The sequence below is a fragment of the Carettochelys insculpta genome, chromosome 22, assembly GCF_033958435.1.
Source record: "Carettochelys insculpta isolate YL-2023 chromosome 22, ASM3395843v1, whole genome shotgun sequence".
Classification (NCBI taxonomy): Eukaryota; Metazoa; Chordata; order Testudines; family Carettochelyidae; genus Carettochelys; species Carettochelys insculpta.
The window spans coordinates 7,315,944-7,338,238 of record NC_134158.1 but is presented as its reverse complement, the minus strand read 5'-3'; the positions used below and the strand labels follow the sequence as shown (position 1 = coordinate 7,338,238).

Here is a 22,295-nt window from a genome sequence, read left to right as displayed (position 1 = left end):
AGATGCTGCGGGGAGGGGCTGCCTCTCTGTAGCCTTTGGGTCCAATTCAGTGAGATTTCTGCAGCGGCACCCCAGCTTTCAGGGGGATCAGCCCGAACAGCTCCCAGATCCCACTGGTGTGTGACTGTCCCCCCTCCTGGCACAAGAGAGGAGATTGTTGGCGGTGTTCGCCCCAAAACCAAGGCTTGCAAGTGAGGGACACTCACCAGCTTCCCACTCACCCACCCCAGGGCTGGCCTGGCCTCTGATCCCTCCTAGATGGGACAAGTGTACCTATCTCACCAAGTCCAGCCCCCTGCCCTCTAAGCAGGACCTATCACCCTCCCTAAGAGCTGCTTCTTTTTTTTAAATCTATTTGCCCCAGAGCCCTAAATGGCCCCCTCAAGGACTGAGCTCACAAACAGGGGCTTAGCAGGCCAATGCTCAAACCACTGACTTATCCCTCCCACAAACTTACCTGCGGCCTTGGACACCAGATTTTCACAGGTGTTTCTTCTCCCCCTGGCTGGTATCGTGCCTTGGCCAGCTGTGTTAGAGGGGCCCCAGCTGCGTAGTTATCCCATGCTACAATGGTCCATAGCCAGGCTCTCTGAAGTCAGGGATTCTTTTCATGGTGTTTGTCGGACGCCAACCACACCTGCCTGGAATTCTGATACTTGAGATCAAACTTACAAATGGCCCCAGTCGCTCGCCTGCCGATCCACAATTCAGCTGGGTTTTCGCAAGACAGCACCGTTCTCTAACTCAGAGCTGAGCGCATTTTTTGACACCGGGCCCTACTTTTCGTCCCTGCAATGAGCAGGGCTCCCCCATAACCTGTCTAACATCGTCCAAACCGACAGAAATTTCAGCGACGTTCATCTGAAATAAAAACTTTTCAGCACACAGAAGGGATCACGTCTGTCGAATGTACAAACTTTATTAATTGGTCTATAAATGTGAACACAAGCTAGAAAACCAGTCGCAAATTGCAACACTCCAACTTGGCACCCCCCTGCAACCGTTGCCACAGAACAGACTGTTGCTGAGCGTGGTGATTTGGATGCATGGATACAAGCCGGTTTCTCCTGGTGAACTTGATTTCACACCGGTGGGTGGCTTTGGGTGAGCTGGGCGGGGAGCAGACATGGCCTGAGAGAAATTGCCTGTACACTAAAAGGTACTTAAGGAACTAGCTGAAAATCTCTGAATCATCAGCAATTATCTCTGAGAACTCCCTGAGGACCGGTGAGGTCCCAGAGCTCCGGCATAGGGAAGACGGTGTAGCTACCTTTGCAAAATAAGAAATTAAGAGCACTCAGGGCCGCTAAAGACATCACCCGACATATCAAAGCCTGGAAAGATCCCGGAACAAGTTTGTGGCACCTCCGGCGCCGCCGTCCAACGTGGTGAGACGTGGGGCGTCAGAACCACGCACGTGGGGCGCCCCTCCCCGCAAGCACCTGCCACACGGTGGGACAAGCAGGTGGCAGTGAAGGTGGCGCCTCCACCCCCATGCGACTCACATCCCTGGCGGCTTCTGTAAGTAATCTAGCTGGGGCGGGGTGTGCTTTGCTGGAAGGGGAACCAGGGAGCGGCGACCCCTTTCCTCCCTTGTGGACATAGCCCACCCGCAGGATCATGAGATTGTAAGAACTAGATTTGTCCAGCACAAACCCATCGACTTTCCCTCTTTGACACGACTCTTTGCCGAGTGCAGAGTGGGGGCAGCAGTCGAGATGACAGGCAGCAAAGTGGGAGCAGCGGAGGAGCAGGCTGCTGGAAATCAGTCGGGGCCCAGCTGATCCCACTCAGGGCTCCCTCTATAAGCCCTTCTCCACGCAGGGCAAGGGGAGGGTGGTGGAGGAGAGTTTGGGAGGCGAGTGAGAAGGAAGGAGATTTAGAGGAACACCAGAGACCACAGAAGACAAGAGGAGCCTCAGCAACCCGGGGGGCTGGACTGCCCCAACCCAGCAGGGCCTGGAGCTCCACCAGAGACTGGGAGGAAGTGGTCAGCCGGAGGAGCCAACAAAGGAGGGGACTTGCTGCCATGGCTACCGCTAGCAGGAGGTACCGGGGGGAATTGTCTGGGGGAAGTGGCCCAGGGACAGGAGTTGCAGGGGCCAGGTGAAGGGAGTCAGCCCTCACTGCTAGCAGCCATCCAGGGTCCCTGGGCTGGAACCTGGAATGAGCGGGTGGGGACCGGGTTCCTCCCCAGACTGCCCCCTGCCCCAGCAAGGGTAACGGGGTTCATACGGTGGGGCCAGTGGACTAAACAGGACCTGGGGCCCAGGAATGAGACTGGCTCTGCCACGGCTTGTTTAACTGGTATTTGATTAACCGGCGCCCTCGAATACCCAGCATGACTCACAGCCAGGCAGATCTGTTCAGCAGACACTGGGCGGGAGCATGGAAGAGCGGCCTCAGGGCTGGGGTTTGTGAACAAAGAGGGAGAGGAACACCCCGCACCGCCCCCCCCCACCCCAGGGGATGTAGGGCCGGCCCTGTTGGTGCTCCCGTCACTCCATGCTGCGGCTGAGCGCAGCCGTCAGGATCCTCTGGTCTCCCACCCAGCATGAGTCCTCTCGATTATCCAGAATATTTGGTTATCCGGCAACCTCCCAGCCCTGTGGATGCCAGATATTAAAGTCACGATACCGTAAACCCTTTGCTAAGGCTTTTCACAGGTCCCATTTGACCTCCTCTGAAGCAAACGAGGGAATTGTGGGCTAGATGAAGTTACTACATGGGGAATGGAAACATTTGAAAGACCAGACTCCAAGTTATCAATGGCGGCTGGTTAAACGACCGGGATGGATTTAGTGGAGCTCCTCAGGAGACAGTCACACCTCTGATGCTGTTCAATAGCACCGTTAATGACTATTAAGTAAGGGAATGGAAAATAAATCAATAACGTTGCAGAAAATCACTAGCGCTTTGGAAGACAGGATTAGAGGTCAAGGTGAAACTTGCAGAATTGGTCTGAAATCAAGTGTGTACAGAAGGGCCAACTGGTGCGCTTCGGAAGCGGGAAAACCAAATCCTCTGCTAATTATTAGGGTCATTAAGCTCCCGAAGAGACTTCTGGGGAGGGTGTGGACTCTCCATCACTGGAGGTTCTTAAGGACAGGTCAGACGAGCATCTGCCCTGTGCGGTATAGGTTTACTTGGTGCAGGGAATTGGACTTGATGACGTCTCTGACTGTGTCTACACTTGCATTCCTCTTTTGAAAGAGGAATGCAAACAAGGGAAATCAAAAATGCAAATGAAGTGCAGATTTACATATCTGGCACCTCATGTGCAAATTATTTTGAAATAGCTTTTTTCGAAAGAAGAAAAACAGAGCAGACACTGCTCTTTCGAAAGTAACCCCCATCTTCAAAAGAACCCTTCTTTCCTTTTTTTTACGGGAAGAAGGATTCTTTCAGAGATGGGGTTTACTTTCAAAAGCCCAGTGTCTACACTGGTTTTCTTCTCCCGAAAGAAGCTATTTTGAAATAAGAATATGCAAATGAGGTATAGGATATGCAAATCTGCACATCATTTGCATTTTTGATTTCCCTCATTTGCACGCCTCTTTTGAAAGAGGAATGCAAGTGTAGACACAGACTCGATGTTCCGTCCAACCCAGGAGCGTCGGAACAAGTTTTACAGTGGCTGTGAGCCAAACCGTAAGCCTTACACAGAAGAGGAACCACTTCAAGCCAGGGGGTTTGATAGCACCCGGGTTTCAACCCTGCACAGCTGTAAGTCTGTGCAACTCGAGGACAAGAACAAAACTAACGACATTTTCCCTCCCAACTTCTTGCTTTCTCCTCAACTGCTAAACACACAACCATTAATGGCCCCTCCTCACCACTGTCCCTGGAATGGGACAACTTCTCGCCATTGCGGAGCTGGCAGAAATGGACAGAGAAGGGAGGGGAAGCGCCTGGCACCAGCTCACATCCAGGAGTCCTAATGCTCATTTCCCTCCCCTCCAACCACTAGACCACCCTCCCAAAATGGCATCCCCCAGCACTCCCCCTTCGCAGGAGCCTCTCCACCACGAATTCCCCAATCCCCAGCCACAGCTACAGAGACGTCCAATCCCCGGCGCAGTACTGACATTGGTAACTCTTACTGCCAATCATGACAGCCTCAGAGGGCCCCTTTCTGCTTCCCTGCATAGCACTGCTCATCCCTGCCCTCGGGGCTGCAGAGGTGACAGACGCAAACTGTAACAAGGCGATTTTACCTTCCCTCTGAACCAGCAAGTACATGTGGACCACGCAGAATTCACCTCTGCCCCTCAAAACGACCCAGCTTCACAGTACCCAGTGGTCTTCCCTCCTCCTCTGCCCCTCCCAGTCATCACCCCTTGAAACCCAAACCCTTCATCCACTTGCTGCCCCTACACAGACCACCCATCGCTGATGCTCATTTATGCTTGGCTTGAGGAGGCCATAGACCTATTGCCCCATGCTGAGCAGATCCTGCCACCTGCTACTCTGTGTGGAGCTTCTGGTGGGACATTAAAGAGACCTTTACCTTGTAGCTCTTCCCACAGGCAGAACATTGATAGGTTCTCTTTGCCGTGCGGACACACGGATGGGAAGTCAGTTCTGACCTCCGCAGGAAGCTTTCCCGACGGACAGGACATTCGTACAGTGTCTTTCTAGCATGGGTTTTCTGGTGCCCAACAAGTTCTGCGCTGCCAGGGAAGTCTTCTCCACACTCCAGGCAGTGAAAGGACCTTTCTGCTCTGTGCGTTTTCCGGTGGGAGAGGACGTGAGCCTTCCGACTGAACCCCTTCCCGCACTCGGGGCAGTAAAAGGGCTTTTCTCCTGAGTGGGTTAGCTGATGATTCATCAGGTTGGAACTCTGCTTAAAGCTCTTCCCGCACTCGAGGCATTTATAAGGTCTCTCTCCGGTGTGGATTCGCTGATGCCTAACGACGGCTGAGCTGTCGCCGAAGCCCTTCCCACAGTCGGGGCAAACATAGGGCATCTTACCCATGTGCATTCGCTGGTGTTTTATAAGGTGTGAGCTCCAAGCAAAACTTCTCCCACACTCCAGGCAGTTGTAGGGTTTCTCTCCCGTGTGGGTTCTCTGGTGTTTATGGAGGTTGGACCGTTCACTGAAGCTTTTCCCACACTCCAGGCAGTGATAAGGTCGCTCTCCCGTGTGGATTTTCTGGTGGGAAATCAGGGTTGATGTCCGCTTGAAGCATTGCCCGCAGTCAGGGCATTTATAGGGTTTCTCTTCTGTGTGCACTCGCTGATGCTCAACCAGGGTGGAGCTCCGCGTGAAGGATTTCCCACACTCCAGGCAGTTGTAGGGTCTCTCTCCTGTGTGGCCTCGCCGATGAACCATCAGAGAAGAATCGTTTCTGAAGACTCTTCCACACTCAGCACACCCTTTCCTCTTAGTGCAGGTTCCTGGCTGGAGAGTGTCTCCAGGAAGGTCCTTCAAACCAACTCCTTGGTCCGTCTGTTTACCCAGTCTCCCCCCTGAGGAGTTTTCCTGCTGCCCCTCTGGCCTGTGCTGATTTTCACAGGATTTTTCTTGCTCAAGACTCCAGGAAACCTCCCCTTCAGATCTTCCCATTTGACTTCTCTGTGTATCCATTTGCCCAGGACCTCCCTGCTGGGGATTCACCTCCTTGTTCTCACTCACCATGTCATCACCTGCTGGGACAGAGAAAATATCCAGACCGGAGTCAGTTCCCATGCTGGAAGAAGAGTGTGATGAAGCAAACAGCCGGCGGGCACAGCAAGGGTTAAGGGGAGCTCTAGGGTTCCACTAGCTCTGCCCTGGTCTACTTGTGACCAATAGCAGCCCAGGAGAGGGGATAAAGGAAGGGAGCCTGGGTCCAGTCAGGGCAGAAACTGGGGAAGAGGCAGGAATTCCACTTCTTTCTGCCTGATGGGATGGAGTCGCCAGCCAGACGAACACGTGGAAGCCAGCACTGGTTCCCCAACCAAGGGGAGACTGGAAATGAATCCCCCAGCACCAGAAGTAACAGACTAAGTACACCCCAGAGATATTGTGGGCCACCAACTTGCAGCTGCCTGTCCAGAAGGCACCTGGGACTGCAGAGAGGTGCAGGCCCAGACCCAAAAGGGAACTCTACCGGCAGCAAGTCAGCAGCAGGTCGGACAAGAGAGGCAATGCCCCAAACTGAATGAACTTGTGGGTCGTAGCCCCGGGAAGTGGGTTCTGACTCCATGCTGGGAAGGACACCAACCCCTCTGCCTCCCCATGCGCAGGGACTGATACATGGAGGTCATGGACTGATACCCTGTGGAATGGGAGGACCTGGGTCACCCTGCCACCCCCTTGGCCTTCAAGACAAACTATTCAGCCCAGCAGGGGACAGAGCCTGGCAATCTAACACACCTGAATCCCTCTTACAAGTGGCAGATATCAGAGGGGTAGCCGTGTTAGTCTGGGTCTTACAAGTGGGACTCTCAGAAAGGGGGACAGGAAAGGGGGAAAAACAAATGCCTATTGGGAAAATTGACTTATCGACTCCTAGGGCTGGAAGGGACCTCAGGAGGTCATCTAGTTCAGCCCCCTGCCCAAAGCAGGATCAACCCCAACTAAATAATCTCAGCCAGGATCCTGTCCAGCCGGGACTTAAAAACCTCCAGGGATGGAGATTCCACCACCTCTCTCTGTAACACATTCCAGTGCTTCACCACCCTCCTGGGGCAATAGTTTTTCCTAATATCCAGCCTACACCTCCTGCTCTGTAACTTCAGACCATTGCTCCTTGTTCTGCCATCCTTCACCACTGAGAACAGCCTCTCTCCATCCTCGATAGAGCCCCCCTGCAGGAAGCTGAAGGCTGCTATCAACTTGCCCCTCACTCTTCTCTTCTGCAAACTAAATAAGCCCAAATCCCTCAGCCTGTCCTCGTAGAGCTGTTTTCAGAGTGAAATAAATGCGGGGGTACAGGCAAAGAGGTTTTGCGGCATATGTGTCCCTCCTTTTTATAGTCCTGCCCCCCCTTTGAGAACTATTTCCAGCTGAGAAGACGAAGACTCTGTGCAGAAGGATTTTCTCTGCAGCTTTTTTCTCACCTGGTTGTCCTCCCTTTGTCTCCCTTCCCACTTGATGACTCTAGTTATTGCTTAAATGATAACCAAGCAGACCACACGTTCCGTTGTTTAGGACAGACACCGACTGGCCACCTTGTCCTGTGATTTGGAACATACGTCCTTAACGACCTACGGGAATATTTTAGCTTTATGTAGGACGTTGCCAAACACAATTTATCAAAACAATACTGATCACCAAATTACAATAGGCTCCTGAGGCCATTTATAGCTTCTTTCACATGGAGGGACTCCCACTGTTCTTGCAGTGGAAAATTACAGTAACTAGATAGAGTAATGAGTGCAGGGGGATGGCTGGTGGCTGCAGGGGGTGCTGGCTGGTGTTAGTTCCCTCGTTCCAAATCTGACCCTCCTCTCAACTGGGACTCCTTCATTTTCATGAGCCCATATAGTTAAACCCTCATCTGATGAAGAGGGTTGTTGCCCACGAAAGCTGATGCTCCAAAATACCTGTTAGTGTATAAGGTGCCACGGGACTTCTTGTAGTTTTTGAAGATACAGACTCACTCGTCGACCTCTCTGATACTAACAAAACAAAGCAGCAGAAATGCAGCACTTTAAAGACTAGCAAAACGATTTCTTCGGTGATGAGCTTTCGTGGGACAGACCCACTTCTTCAGCTGAATTTCATTTTCAATACAGAGTGACATTTAATGACGTTGCTCTGAAGAAGTGGGTCTGTCCCACAAAAGCTCATCACCGAATAAATCATTTTGTTGGTCTTTAAAGCGCTACATTTCTGCTGCTTTGTTTTACTGGAGTACAGACTAACTCGGTGACTGCTCTGTAACCGCTGCTACTAGATAGAGTTTATCATGTGAGCCAGCCACTTGTCCGTACATGACCTCGTTCATTGCAGGTCAAAGCTACTGCCCACATGCTAGTCTGAACATTCTCAGGAAGGCTCATCAGAGGTGGCTTGGCCTCTCTTAAGGCCCATTACGAGTCAATGACTCCTCAATGGGCCATTCAACTTGAAAAGTTCCTTCACAGTCATCGAATCGTAGAATACTAGGACTGGAAGGGACCTCAAGAGGCCATCGCGTCCAGCCTCCTGCCCCAAGGGCAGGACCAAGTACTGTCTAAACCATCCCTGATAGACATTTATCTAACCTGTTCTTAATATCTCCAGCGATGGAGATTCCACAACCTCCCCAGGCAATTTATTCCAGTGTTTGACCACCCTGACAGTCAGAACTTTTTCCTAATGTCCAACCTAAACCTCCCTTAAGAGGCTAATCGAATGCTTCACTGGTGCTACTCAGAATCAAGCTCATTGAAATGCAAATACAGAGCCAACGCTCATAATTTCAAATACAAAAACCGATACCCGCCTACAAGCAGCATAACCATACCAGGTCTCTCTTGGCCCACTCTGTAAAAGATGTTGCAAATATAGAAGAGTGGATGCAATAGTGATCTAGAGGGTCATATTTTAATCAGATAACATCACACCTCAAAAGGCATACTTTGTATAAACTTATCTCTGTAGGACGTGACTATAGGGGCTGTACTCCGTCCCTTGCACAAACCAAAGAACATAAAGAGAAATAATTCTTGAATTGCCGACACCCCTGTGCTAGGGGCTGGGTGAAAGACAAGAGAAACAGGAATTACTTACTTAAGAGCACAAGTCAGATCTATTTGCTGCGACAGAAACATGCTGGGATGAGTCACATGGGGGTCAGTGTGTTAAACTAAATCACACGTTATTTAGAAAGAACTCAGGAGGCAAGAAGACCGGGAACATGGGATGCTATAACAAGAACGGCGTTACCCGTTTCTGAGTCACCAACAACCCAGTGCAAATAATCTTGAATGGTTACAGCTGAAATGTTCCTAAAATTAAGGCACAAGATAGTACAGGAAACATGAAACCTCCAGCCTAAACGCTCATTAGAAATTCTGAATTATAAATGACAATTTTCTGACTCCAACGTGACGCACCCAGCACTGAAGAATTTGATCTGAGACCTCCCCAAGGCAGATAAACTCCTTCTTCATCCCAGCACTGACAATTAGTGGCTACATACAGAATCAAGTCCAAGCCACTCGTATCTATTTCTCTCCTTGGCTGTGTCTACTGTCGACAAAACTCCAGAGCGTCTACACGGCTAAATTGCTCTGTCGAGAGTCTGTCGGCAGAAGTCAGCTGTTCTGCCGGCGGCAACGTTAGACCCGTTCCCAAATAGGGATAACGCCTCTGTCCAGTGTCTTGTCGACAGGGTGCCTGTGTAGCTGGTTCTGTAGACAGAGGACCGTGCAGAGCCGCGATTCTGCTGTTCTGGCTCCAGAGGGCAGTGCAGTTGGACAGTTCTCTGTCAACAGAGCAAGTTGTGTGGAGCAGCCATCTGACGACAGAGGTTCTGTCGAGATTTCCCTGTCGACAGAGGCTGCTTGTGTAGACATAACCCTTATTAGGACCACTTTTAGAAAGCTGAAAATGTTTATGAGCCAAATCAGCGGGAAACGTGGAGAAAAACACAAATGACAACGCAGAACTTTTTAAAAACATTTTCCTAGATGACCAAAAAGCCACAATCCCGAAAAAGGGAGAAAGAAGGCTACGGTGGTTAAAAGACAACAGCTTAGCAGGAAAAGGACAGTATTTTTACACTGAAAGAGATACAAACACATGCAGCAACAAATAGGAAAAGGGGGAGGTTAGCAGCAAGGAATATGTTAGAGGCTAGCAGCTGCATGCAATTGATAAGGGAAGCAAAAGGACACTGGGAGAAAACTACAAACAGCATAGTTAAGGACTATAAGGAGTTTTTTGGGCTTACAAGGAAGAAAAGCAACCGTATCTATGTTATTAGTCTACTGTTATATTGAACTAGCTGTGAATAATAAGGTAGAAGTGTTCAATAAATATTTTTGTTACATACTTGAGAAAAAGCTGATGATAGATTCATATCATTTGATCAGGATAAAATATTTTCTATTCTGACAAAAACTTCGGAGAATGCTGAACAGCAGCTATTAAAGTTGGACATTTTAAAAATCAGCAAATCTGAACAGCTGGCATTCAAGAGATTTAAAAGATCTGGTAGAGGGGATCTCTGTGCTATTACTCATAATTTTTTTTGAATAGTACCAGAGAGAAAGCTGTGCTAGCCTATACACTATCAAAACAAAAAACCAGTCAAGCTGCACTTTAAAGACTAACAAAATAATTTATTAGGTGATGAGCTTTCACTGGGACAGATGCACTTCTTCAGACCGTAGCCACATCAGAACAGACTCAATATTTAAGGCACAGAGAATCAAAAATAGTAATCAAGGTTGACAAATCAGAAATGACCTGAAAGTTTCCGTCTTACTGAAGAGGAATTTTCACAACAGTCTGGAAAGAGAGGCTGCTGAACTCTCTCTTATATTCACATTCGACACATTAACATGTGGTTTGAACCGGGATGGGAATTTTTTAGGTCATTATGGGGGCTCTTTTGCATACTTGGCTTAATCTAATCATTGATTCCCTCCCCCCGCCCATCCCTCTACTCTCTGATTTCCTCATCTTGATAATAGGTTTCTGATTTGTCAACCTTGATTACTATTTTTGGTTCTCTGTGCCTTAAATATTGAGTCTGTTCTGGTCCAGCTATGGTCTGAGGAAGTGGGTCTGTCCCACGAAAGCTCATCACCTAATAAATTACTTTATCATAATTGTTTTGTTTGTTTTAAATCAAGCTTGAAGCTGTGCAGACATGCCAAAGGGCTGGAAGGAAGCTAATGTTGTGCCAATATTTTTAAAGCGTAAATGGAATGATCTGGTAATTATAGACCTACCAGCCTGACATCAGTCCCAATAAAAATCATGGAACAGCTGGTACGGAAATTGATTAATCAAGAATTAGAAGAAGGTAACATAATTACAGTCTGTCAACTGGATTTATGGAAAAATATCTCCTCAAATTCAGGATTGTTTTTTATTACAAGTTTGATTGATGTAGAATACTTGACTTTTGCAAGTCATTCAACTTGATTCTACGCGATATTTTCCTTAAGAAACTAGAATGATGCAAAATCAACATGGCACAAGTTAAAAACTAGCTAACTCTGCATAACGTCTCCTTAAATGAAGTCAATGGGTTGCAAGAAATGTTTTGTGTCCGAAAGGTACCAGACAAAGACTTATGAATTCCTTAGTACTTCCTACGAAAACATGAGAGGAACCATCCAATATGACAGCGCATTATCGGATGCTTTCAGAATCAGGAGCGGCGTCAAACAAGGATGCGTGCTTGCTCCGACATTTTTCGGGATCTTCTTCGCACTCCTCCTGAAGCATGCCTTTGGATCTTCAACAGAGGGCATCTTGCTGCACACAAGATCTGATGGGAAACTGTTTAACCTTGCAAGGCTGAGAGCTAAGACCAAGGTGCGAGAAGTCCTCATCAGAGACATGCTGTTCGCAGACATTGCTGCTGTAGTGTCTCACACAGAAGACCAGCTTCAAAAACTGCTGGATCGGTTCTCCAAAGCGTGCATGGACTTTGGGCTTACCATCAGCCTAAAGAAGAGAAATGTACTCAAATGTCAGCATTGACAACTATACGTTACAGGGGCTACGTCTACACGTGAAGCCTACATCGAAATAGCTTATTTCGATGTTGCGACATCGAAATAGGCTATTTCGATGAATAACGTCTACACGTCCTCCAGGGCTGGCAACGTCGATGTTCAACTTCGACGTTGCTCAGCCCAACATCGAAATAGGCACAGCGAGGGAACGTCTACACGGCAAAGTAGCACACATCGAAATAAGGGAGCCAGGCACAGCTGCAGACAGGGTCACGGGGCGGACTCAACAGCAAGTCGCTCCCTTAAAGGGCCCCTCCCAGACACACTTTCATTAAACAGTGCAAGATACACAGAGCCAACAACTAGTTGCAGACCCTGTATATGCAGCACGGACCCCCAGCTGCAGCAGCAGCAGCCAGAAGCCCTGGGCTAAGGGCTGCTGCCCACGGTGACCACAGAGCCCCGCAAGGGCTGGAGAGAGAGTATCTCTCAACCCCCCAGCTGATGGCCGCCATGGAGGACCCCGCTATTTCGATGTTGCGGGACGCGGATCGTCTACACGTCCCTACTTCGATGTTGAACGTCGAAGTAGGGCGCTATTCCCATCCGCTCATGGGGTTAGCGACTTCGACGTCTCGCCGCCTAACGTCGATTTCAACTTCAAAATAGCACCCAACACGTGTAGACGTGACGGGCGCTATTTCGAAGTTACTGCCGCTACTTCGAAGTAGCGTGCACGTGTAGACGCAGCCAGGTTGTCCATGAGTTCGTTTACCTCGGGTCCACCATCACTGACACCCTGTCGTTGGACACTGAGCTAAATAGGAGGATCGGAAAAGCGGCCACAACTCTGTCCAGACTCAGCAAGAGAGTGTGGAATAACAACAAGCTGTACACTCACACCAAAATGCAAGTCTACAGAGCCTGCATCCTCAGCACCCTCCTTTATGGCAGCGAGACTTGGACCCTGTACGCCCGCCAGGAAAAGAGGCTGAACGTCTTCCACTTGCGCTGCCTCAGGCGCATCCTTGGAATATCATGGAAGGACAGAGTTACCAACACCGCCATCCTCGAGCAAGCTGGAATCCCAACCATGCACACCCTCCTCAGGCAGCGTCGGCTCCGCTGGCTTGGCCACGTCCACAGGATGAACGATGGAAGGATTCCAAAAGACATCATGTATGGTGAGCTAGCCTCTGGCAAAAGACCCCCCGGACGCCCCCAGTTGCGTTACAAAGATGTCTGCAAGAGACACCTCAGAGAGGTAGACATCGAGCTGGACAACTGGGAAGAACTAGCAGACGACCGCGGCAGATGGAGGCAGGGGTTACACAAGGGCCTTCAGAAGGGCGAGTTGAAGATCAGACAGCTAGCAGAGGAGAAGCGAGCACACAGAAAGCACAATAAGGACTTGCCAGACACCCACTACATCTGCAAGAGATGCAGCAAGGACTGTCACTCTCGTGTGGGTCTTTATAGTCACAATAGATGCTGTAAATGAAGTCTTAAATTGAAACTTTAAAGGGCGCAATCCATAGTCTGTGCAGACTGAAGGATGCCTACTACTACTAGAACTTCCTAAATAAATACAGTTACAAAAATAAACTGGCTAGTGGGTTGAATCACCAGAGAAGGGGTATATTTCTAGGGGAATCCCACAGGGTCTGGTCCTTGGCCCTATGCTATTTAGTGTTTCTGTCAATGCCCTGGAAGAAAACAAAATCATTAGCAACTAAGTTTGCAGATGACAGAAACTGAGAGTGGAAAATAATATAGAGGACCAGAGTTCCCTGTCAACTGAGTACTTATGGAGTCAGTCAGAAGAGATTCAAACGCTACTCAGCTGATTGGCAGGGCGCCCACAGCGAGGTTTGTGGTTCTACCGGTGCACATTCAGATGTGCCTCGGGGCACATAAAATTTATTCTGCACACAGTAGGAAAAAAATTAGCGGGAACCCTGATTGCAGTGGCTTCTCCATCACTGGACAGTTTAAAATCAAGACTGGATTTTTTAAAAAAAAAAAAAATAATCTGCTCTATGTCCGTCAGGAATGAATCCAGGGAAATCCTACGGCTTGTGTTATACTGGGGGGCTGAACAGGTCATCATAACTGTTCATTAGGGCAGGGGGTGAGTACATTTTTTATTTCAAGCCCCCACTTTTCATCGCTGCAGTTAACAGCCCCTCGACCCCGGCAACCTTTCTAATGTCATCCAAACCAGTGGAAGTTTCGGTTCTGTTCATATGGAAAGAAAACTTTCAGCACAGGTAAGAAAATCGGCCTGTAGGATGTAGAATTTCCGTAGAGTGGAGACTATGGCCTCTCTCTTTCCTTCTTTTTAAAAGCATTACGCATCGATGTAGAGATGTGAATACACAGACATAAAACCAATCACAGATTGCCACAGTTTTAAGATTAGCCTGAGACCTGGCGGCCAGTTGTGCTGCACCCCCCTTATGAAATTCACGCCACCCCCAGGGGGCCTGCCCCCCGTTTTGTGCACCCCTGCATTAGGGCCTCAGAATTTAATAATCCCACACCTGTTTGCTGACTTTCCAGCATGGTTCTTGGCTTCTGAGCTCTGTAGGCTGGTACAAGTTGAACCTCCCGCTCTGGCACCCTCAGGACCCAACTGGTCTTGAAGCAGGGAATGTGCCGGACGAGGGGAAGTCAGTGCTGGGCCCCCAGAGCTCTGCTCCCCCAGGGTACCAGGGTCCACCCCCCAAGGTGCTGGGACTCCACTCCCCTGTCATCAGCAATGCTCAGGACCCAGCCGGCTCCTCCTCCAGCACCCGTCGGGCTGCTGCTGAGGCAGGACCAGGGAAGTCTGGATTGCAGAGGTTCAGCCTGTGATAGCTTTCTGATAACTGCGTCTTCAGTAGGTTTGCCAGGTGTCCAGCACGAACCGGACAGTCTGGTAGTTGGGCTCTCTGTCCAGTTAAAAGAAATCAGAGCATACTGGACATGTAAACGGCCGGTATTTTTGTGCAGGACATCTGGCAACCCGCTGGCCGGGGCCCTGGAGGACAGCACCACATGGCTCCGCGCTCCTCCTCCGTCCACCGCTGCTTCCCGCACCCACCCGCCCCGAGCCGCTGCCCGACACCAGCCAGCTGCATCCTCCCGCCTCTAGTGACGGCTTCGAAGCAGCGCCGGCCAGGAGCCTCCGCCGCAAGGCATGCTGGGAGCCGCCGGGCTCCCCTCCAGCCTGGGAGCGCACGGAGCCATCAGTGGCGGGCACGGGCAGGTCGGCTGCTCTAGCGGGGTGGGGTGGGGCTCCCTCCCACTAGCCCAGAGGTGTGTCCCTGCTGCCAGTCTTGGCGCACATTGCTGGGCCTGGCTCCTGCCCTGGGCTGCTGGGCTGGTGCAGGGTGAGCAGGCTTTGCCTCGCCTGCCTCCGCAGCCCTTCCGGCCATGGGAATCCCCAGGGAAATGGGTGCCCCCCCACCCCGGTCTCTCATCCTGCCCAGCAGTGTCACTGGTCAGTGGCCTGACCCATCTGCCCCAGCAGGAGTGCTGGGCAGGGGGCCAAAGCGGCAAGCCACCATGCTGACCTCATTTCCCTGGCAGGGGTGTGGGGGGGGCTTTTTTTAACCCACCCTCAGCAGCTGGTGGGGGACATCTGGCACCCCCATCCCTGGGCCTCACCCAGCTCTTGCCCCTCCACATTAAGGATCAGAGAGGTGGCCGTGTTAGTCTGTACCTTCAGAAAGAACAAGAAGTCCTGTGGCACCTTCTAGACTAACAGATATTTTGAAGCATCAGCTTTGGTGAGCAAAGACCCGCCTCCCACTCATGCATCTGATGCAGCGGGTCTTTGCCCACGAAAGCTGATGCTCCAAAATATCTGTTAGTCTAGAAGGTGCCACAGGACTTCTTGTTGTTCGCAAAGATACAGACTAAGACGGCCGCCTCTCTCATACATTTGATTTTTTATTTTTTTTGTTGTAGGACTGCTACTTTTAAATCTGTTACTGAGTGTCCCGGGAGACTGAAATGTTCTCCCACAGGTTTGTGTATGTTGCCGTTCCTGACGTCTGATTTATGTCCATTTATTCTTTTACGGAGAGACTGTCCAGTTTGGCCGGTGTAAATGGCCGTGGGGCATTGCTGGCCCAGGAGGGCAGATATTATATTAGTAGCTGTGCAGGTAAAGGAGCCCCTGATGGTATGGTTGGTGTTAGGTCCTGTGATGATATTGCTGGGGTAGATACGGGAGCAGAGCTGGCCACGAGGTTTGTTGCAGGGGCTGGTTCCAGGTTTAGCGTTACTGCATCGGGGTCTCGGGCGCTGCATGACGGACACCTCCTTAGACCTCAGTGTAGCCCAGTGCCGGACAATGCCCCAGCCCAGCCGGGAATGGCATTAGGCTCCCGCCCAGACCCTGCACCCCCAAACCCCCCAGCCCCCTCCCACACAGACCCCGAGCCCCCCAGGGAGGTGGGAACTGCATCCGGGAGGTGGGTGTTTTTTGCTTCTCTCTTGCGTGGCCCCCGCTGGTCTGTCTATGGGTCAGTGGCCCCCGACCTGACAAAGCCCCCCCCCAGCCCCGGCTCCCCACATTGGAAGCAGCACAGAAACCCCCAGGGCTTGTTTGCCCCTGCACCAAGCCCCCTTTTCCCCATGTACGGGGGGGTCCCCTGTTCCACGGCTGGCTCTGCCCCCCCACCCAGTCACTGCCGGGGGGTGTCTGGGAGCTGGGACCCCTCCCCACGGCTGCCTCCTCCCAGTCACTGACGGGGGGGGGTCTGGGAGCTGGGACCCCTCCCCACTGCTGGCTCCTGCCCCCCCAGTCACTGCCGGTGGCGGGGGACAGAGTCACTCCCCGGCCCGGCCGCCCTGCGCCCCCCGGGGCTCCTTCCCCCGTACCTGCGGGCGGCGGATCGGGGCCGGGGCTGGATCCAGCCGGGGGTGCGAGGCGGGGCCCGATCCGGCCGCGGGGGCGGAGCGGCCGAGGCGGAGCTCGCAGCGCAGCCGCCTGACCCAGGAAGCAGCTCGAGTTGCTTCCCGCAGCGGCCCGAGTTAAAGGGCCGCGCCCGGAGCGCCCCCTGCCCTTCCCCGGGCGGGAACACGTGGCCCAGGCAGGGCGCGTGGGTCCCGCAGCAGCTCCCACCCCAGCCCTGGAGCGCTGGGGGTCCCTGCGGGGGGGCCCAGGCCGCCCCACGCTCAAGAACAAGACGCAGCGTCTTTTGTTCCAGATTCGAGAAAAAAAAAAAAGACTCCCAGCCGCAGTGGCGGTGAAGGAGAGACAACCACCTCCAACCCCTACTGCTGGGCGCCCCCGCGTTAGATCCGCCCACGCACAACGGTGTGTGATGGGAGACGCGAGTCCTGCAGGAGGGTCACAAGCTCTTTACACGTTGGCTAGTCACAGAGAGGGAGCCGGGCTGGGCTGTACACGAGCAAAACAAAAAAGCCCTCCAGGGGCACAGCAAAGGCTACGGAAATAATTTATGAGGGAGCGTTCGTGGGACAGTGGGTCTGTCCCAGTAAATTCTTTTGTTCAAGTGCTCCTGGGTGGCTTTTTGTTTACATACAGGCTGCGTCTGCGCTAGCAAGTTGTGAAAGATTTGTCGAAAGAAGGGGGCTCTTTCGAAAGAGCCCAGGGCCCGTCTACACACAAAAACGAGGCGGCCTGTGGCACCTTATGGACTAACGGACATTTTGCAACACCAGCTGATGCAGCGGGTCTTCGCCCACGAAAGCTGATGCTCCAGAATATCTGTTAGTCCATAAGGTGCCACAGGACTTCTTGTTCTCTGTGGGCTGAAACTGCAGTGAGGGAGGTTTAGGTTGGACATGAGGAAAAAGTTTCTAACCATCAGGGTGGTCAAACAGTGGAATAAATTGCCTGGGGAGGTTGTGGAATCTCCATCGCTGGAGATATTTAAGAACAGGTTCGATAAATGTCTTTCAGGGATGGTTTAGACAGTACTTGGTCCTGCCATGAGGGCAGGGGCTGGATTCAATGACCTTTCGAGGTCCCTTCCAGTCCTAGCGTTCTATGTTTCTAAGACAGGAGCGTGCTTGTGTGTATGTGAGTGTAATATATCATATGCATATGGTAAGTGTTGGTTGCTACGTGTGTATTACCAATAAAGACGGTGTTTTGCCTTTTCCCCTGAAAAGATCCCATGCAGGACTTTTCAGAACAAGCCGGCTCCCTAGCAGCTCTGCAGGCAGCAGGTATGTCCTGGGGGGTGGGGGGGAGTGAGATGGAGGAGGGGGGCACTGAAAGGAGCGGGGGAGGGGAGGGCCTATGGGGAAGTGTGGAACGGGGGCATCGGGGTATTCGGTTTCCAGCAAAATTGGAAACCCTACTGGGCAGGTTGAGGCGGTGACCCCAAGCAGCGGCGAAGAGCTGAGATCTAAAGGCTTTAGGACTTGCTCTGTCTTCCTTTCCCAACTCAGCCTTGCTCGCCACCAATCTTTCCTTTTTTCCTTCCGTCTTCCTCTTTCTGTGCCTCCATCTGCGCTTAGACTGACTGCTCAGGGGTCGGTGTTGACCCTGTAACTTCTCCCACGCTGCAAGGATTAAGGAAGGTTGAGGGGAAGGCTCTTCCATGAAGACAGGTGCCTAAAATCACGTATCATCCGTCGACGGCTATGCCTAGTGGAGTGTGTGTCTGCTTCCACGCCCTTTACCCAGCCGCATTCCCTCCCTCTCTCACACGCACACCGCCTCTGAGTCCTCGCACCCATGGAGATATTTCAACTGCCCCTCGGCCTCCTCTCGACCCATGTGATCCCTCAAAGCTACACCATGCCTACCGGGGCACTGTGGTATCCCTTCTGAGCTTTCAGTCCCCTCCTGGTACACCAGGCACCACTGTGCCCCTGGCAGACGTCTGGGACACAAAGATTTCACACCCACAAGATTAGGAATTTATTTCTGGGAAAAAAAACCCCAAACAGTCATGTAAAATGTTCAGTGTGACATAAAAGACTCTCCCCGAACCTGAATTTCCAGAAACACCAGACCTGGCTGCTCGACACCATCCACAAACAAGGAAATACCCTTCCCAGAGGGCTGTTCTTTCAGAAATAATCCCAGCGTGTCACAGGAGCAGCTGAGCCTCTGTCTGGAAACAGGGATAAGTGACTCCAGCTACAGTCCTAACGTTTTAGCATTCTCCCGCTAACAGAGAGTGCTGGGAAAAGACGGAAGAGCATCAAATACTAATAATCACGGTCATGGTCTACGGAAGGGGCCTGCAACCTGCAGCTCTGTAGCCACGAGCAGCTCTTTATAATTACAAAGTAAAAAAACAAAAAACAAACAACCAACAAAAAAACCCACCCTGATTATTTTCAATAGACGGTGAATGTCCGAAAGCCCAGCAATGAACAACTCATATCTAAACAGCAAACGATAGGAGATCGTGTAACGGTGGATATCTCCCCCTTTAATATGTGCAGTGCATTCTGGGATAGGATACTGTGTCTGTGTTTTGATTGTGTTGCTAATGAAGTCTTGATTCTGAAAAGGAAAAGGAAGCTGGCGGCGTTCCTGCTGGGAAGGGCAACACGCATCTTAAGAAAGAAAACGGAAATTAAATGTGAAGCAAACTTGCATAATTAAATTGGTTTGGGAGTGAAAGTTGGGAGGACAGTGGTACAAACACACCCATGTAAAGGGTGAGGAAACAGAATATGCAAAAAGTTTGTGAATGTCCTGCAGTAACAAAACAAAAAGCAGTCAAGTAGCACTTTAAAGACTAGCAAAATAGTTTATTAGGTGAGCTTTCGTGGGACAGACCCACTTCTTCAGACCATAGCCAGACCAGAACAGACTCAATATTTAAGACACAGAGAACCAAAAACAGTAAGCAAGGAGGACAAATCAGAAAAAGATAATCAAGGTGAGCAAATCAGAGTGGAGGGGTGGGCGGGAAAGTCAAGAATTAGACTGAGCCAAGTATGCAGATGAGCCCCTATAGTGACTCAGAAAGTTCCCATCACGATTTAAACCATGTGTTAATGTGCCGAATTTGAATATAAAAGTCAGCTTGGCTGCTTCCCTTTCCAGAACGGTGCGATAATTCCTCTTCAGTAACACACATACCTTTAGGTCATTGACAGAATGCCCCATTCCATTAAAATGTTGACTGGTTTGTGGATCTGGAGTGTTTTGATGTCTGTTTTGTGCCCGTTGACCCTTTGTCTAAGGGAGTTAGAGGTCTGTCCAATATACAAAGCATCTGGGCATTGTTGGCACATGATGGCATATATGATGTTAGTAGAGCAGCATGAGAAAATGCCCATGATTCTGTGATTCTGCAGTAACATGCGTGCGCTGTTCTTAAAACAGGGGTTACAAAAAGCACAGTTTGAGGTTATTCATTAAGGACCATCTCGTATTCACGTGCACTGAGGCTCTTGAATTACTGAGTTTCTTACCCAATTCGAAAAAAATGCCTCATCTTGCTATTTTGATTGCTGACCCCTGGTTTATGTCAAAAGGACTGAGACATTTATGCCTATTTGGCTTTAGTGTTCACCTGTGTGGCAAGCCAAAACAGAGAAGGAACAGGTTGAAGAATAGATAGGTAAAATTGAGATGGCCTGATGAAATGTATTCTAGGTGTAACTCCAGAGGCATCGAGAAGGAGGGAATGAACCTGCTGAAGACCCATGCTTTGCCACATGAGCTAAAAGCCAACTGGCTGGTAGAGCACAGACTTGGGTGTGTTGGTCTTCCACAAAGCAGTCAAGGAACTAGCTAAACCAGGCTCCGACTCACCAACGATTATCTTTGAGAACTCATGATGGATGGGTGAGGTCCCAGAACACTGGAGTAGGATAAACTAGGCAATGTTTAGATTGTGGGCTTCTTTCGGGAGCCTAGAGGTCTCCCAACAGAAAGCTGCTCTCCAGCAGCCTTCTGTGGACATCTGGGTCATCCTTGTTCCACAAGGAAGAAGGGAGGTGTCGGCAGAGGGGATTTCCCCAACATTTGGCCCCATGTGGTTAGACAACCAGCTGGCAGGGATGGTCTCAGTCCTACCTCAGGGCAGGCAATTGGACTTCATGAGCTCTTGAGGTTCCTTCCAACCCTGTATTTCTGTGATTCCATGAAAACATAGTAAAAACAATAAAAATAATGGTGTCTTCTCTCCTGAGCCTTTCCCTGAGCTACCGAACACCCTGTAATTAGCAGCCTATTATTTCCATTGCAGAGCTGGGAGAAATGGACCCAGAGTGGCTATGTCTGGATTAGAACAATCTGTCAACAGAAGTTTTTGTGGGAAGACATCTTTCCACAAAACTTCTCTCCACAGATTGTGGCCAAACCGCCAAGCAGATTGCAAGAGCGATCCGCTCTGTTGACAGAAGGGCCAGACTGCTTGGCCACTCTCTCAACAGAGCAGCCAATTGGAAGCACAGCAGACAGGGCTGCCCGGTGTCCTGGAAGCCCCGTCTGTCAACAGAGGGCCCCCCAGAACATCCAGACCGACTTTCTGTCAATAGATCTCTGTTGACAGAGGAGTTCTTCCTCTTGAGAAGCGGCAGAATGCTGTCAATGAAAATGCTGCCTTCTGTCGATTTACTGTTGACATAACGCCTTGGGAATCTGGACATTACCCAGGTTTTGTCGACAAAATGCTAGTTTTGTCGACAAGACCTGCTAATGTAGATGGAGCCAGAGGGGTGGGGAAGTGACGGGCCCTAGCTCACATCCAGGAGTCCTAACTCTCATTTGCTTCCCCTCTAACCACTAGACTACACTCCCAAAGTGGCATCCCCCAGGGTTCCCACATCTCTGGAGAACCTTCACCATGAATTGGAAAAAAGAAGATTAAGGGGTGACATGATAGCGGTTTTCAAGTATCGAAAAGAGTGTCATAAGGAGGAGGGAGAAAACTTCTTCTTGGCCTCTGAGGATAGAACAAGAGGCTTAAACTGCAGCAAGGGAGGTTTGGGTTGGACATTAGGAAAAAGTTCCTAACTGTCAGGGTGGTCAAGCAGTGGAATAAATTGCCTGGGGAGGTTGTGGAATCTCCATCGCTGGAGATATTTAAGAGCAGCTTAGATAAATGTCTATCAGGGATGGTCTAGACTGTACTTGGTCCTGCCATGAGGGCAGCGGGCTGGAGTCGATGACCTCTCAAGGTCCCTTCCAGTCCTAGCGTTCTATGATTCTATGAATTCCCCAGTCAGAACAACAGAGAAGTCCAATACACAGGGAGCAGTGCTCTGACATCCTGTCTGACCAGACTGGTAGCTCTTACTGCGTCGTAATTACAGGTGCAGACTGCCCCTCGCTGCTTCTCTGAATAGCGTTCCCCTATCCCTACCCTCATGTTCCCCAGGAGCTACAGAGGCAACTCAGACACAAACTGTAATGGGGAACCTTTACCTCTCCTCCGAACACGAAAGTGCACGTGAAACCCACAGAAATGGCTCTCCAGCAATCCCAGCACTGGCTCACCTCCATGCTTGGAAATAACCCAGCGCCCTACCGTTCCCTCCTCCTCTGCCCCTTTCAAGCACCCCCCACTGAAACCAAAACCCTTCATCCACTCACTGGTCTTCCACAGACCATCCACCCATGAAGCATATTTATACTTTGCCAAAAAATGAGGAGCTTTGGAGCAGATCAGGACAAGAACCACTTGACATTCAACTCAAGAGAAGAAAGTGGGGATGACCAGGCCATACTCACAGAAAACCAACATTCA

The 22,295-nt window shown here is 50.6% G+C and overlaps 1 protein-coding gene across 3 annotated transcripts; it reads right to left on the bottom strand.

Moving 5' to 3' along the window:
- Positions 1-894: 894 nt before the first annotated feature.
- On the bottom strand, positions 895-16,618 carry LOC142024901 (uncharacterized). Of its 3 annotated transcripts, XM_075017237.1 has the most exons (3): positions 16,483-16,618; positions 4,511-5,649; positions 895-2,606 (listed from the first exon to the last, which is right to left on the bottom strand). In XM_075017237.1, the coding sequence occupies exons 2-3, from the start codon at positions 5,639-5,641 to the stop codon at positions 2,586-2,588; spliced, it is 1,152 nt and encodes a 383-aa protein (XP_074873338.1). In that variant the 5' UTR covers positions 5,642-5,649; positions 16,483-16,618; the 3' UTR covers positions 895-2,585. The 3 variants fall into 3 exon arrangements, with proteins under 3 accessions (XP_074873338.1, XP_074873337.1, XP_074873336.1); XM_075017236.1 differs by lacking the exon at positions 895-2,606 and having other exon boundaries at positions 3,521-5,652; XM_075017235.1 differs by lacking the exon at positions 895-2,606 and having other exon boundaries at positions 3,521-5,649.
- Positions 16,619-22,295: the final 5,677 nt, after the last annotated feature.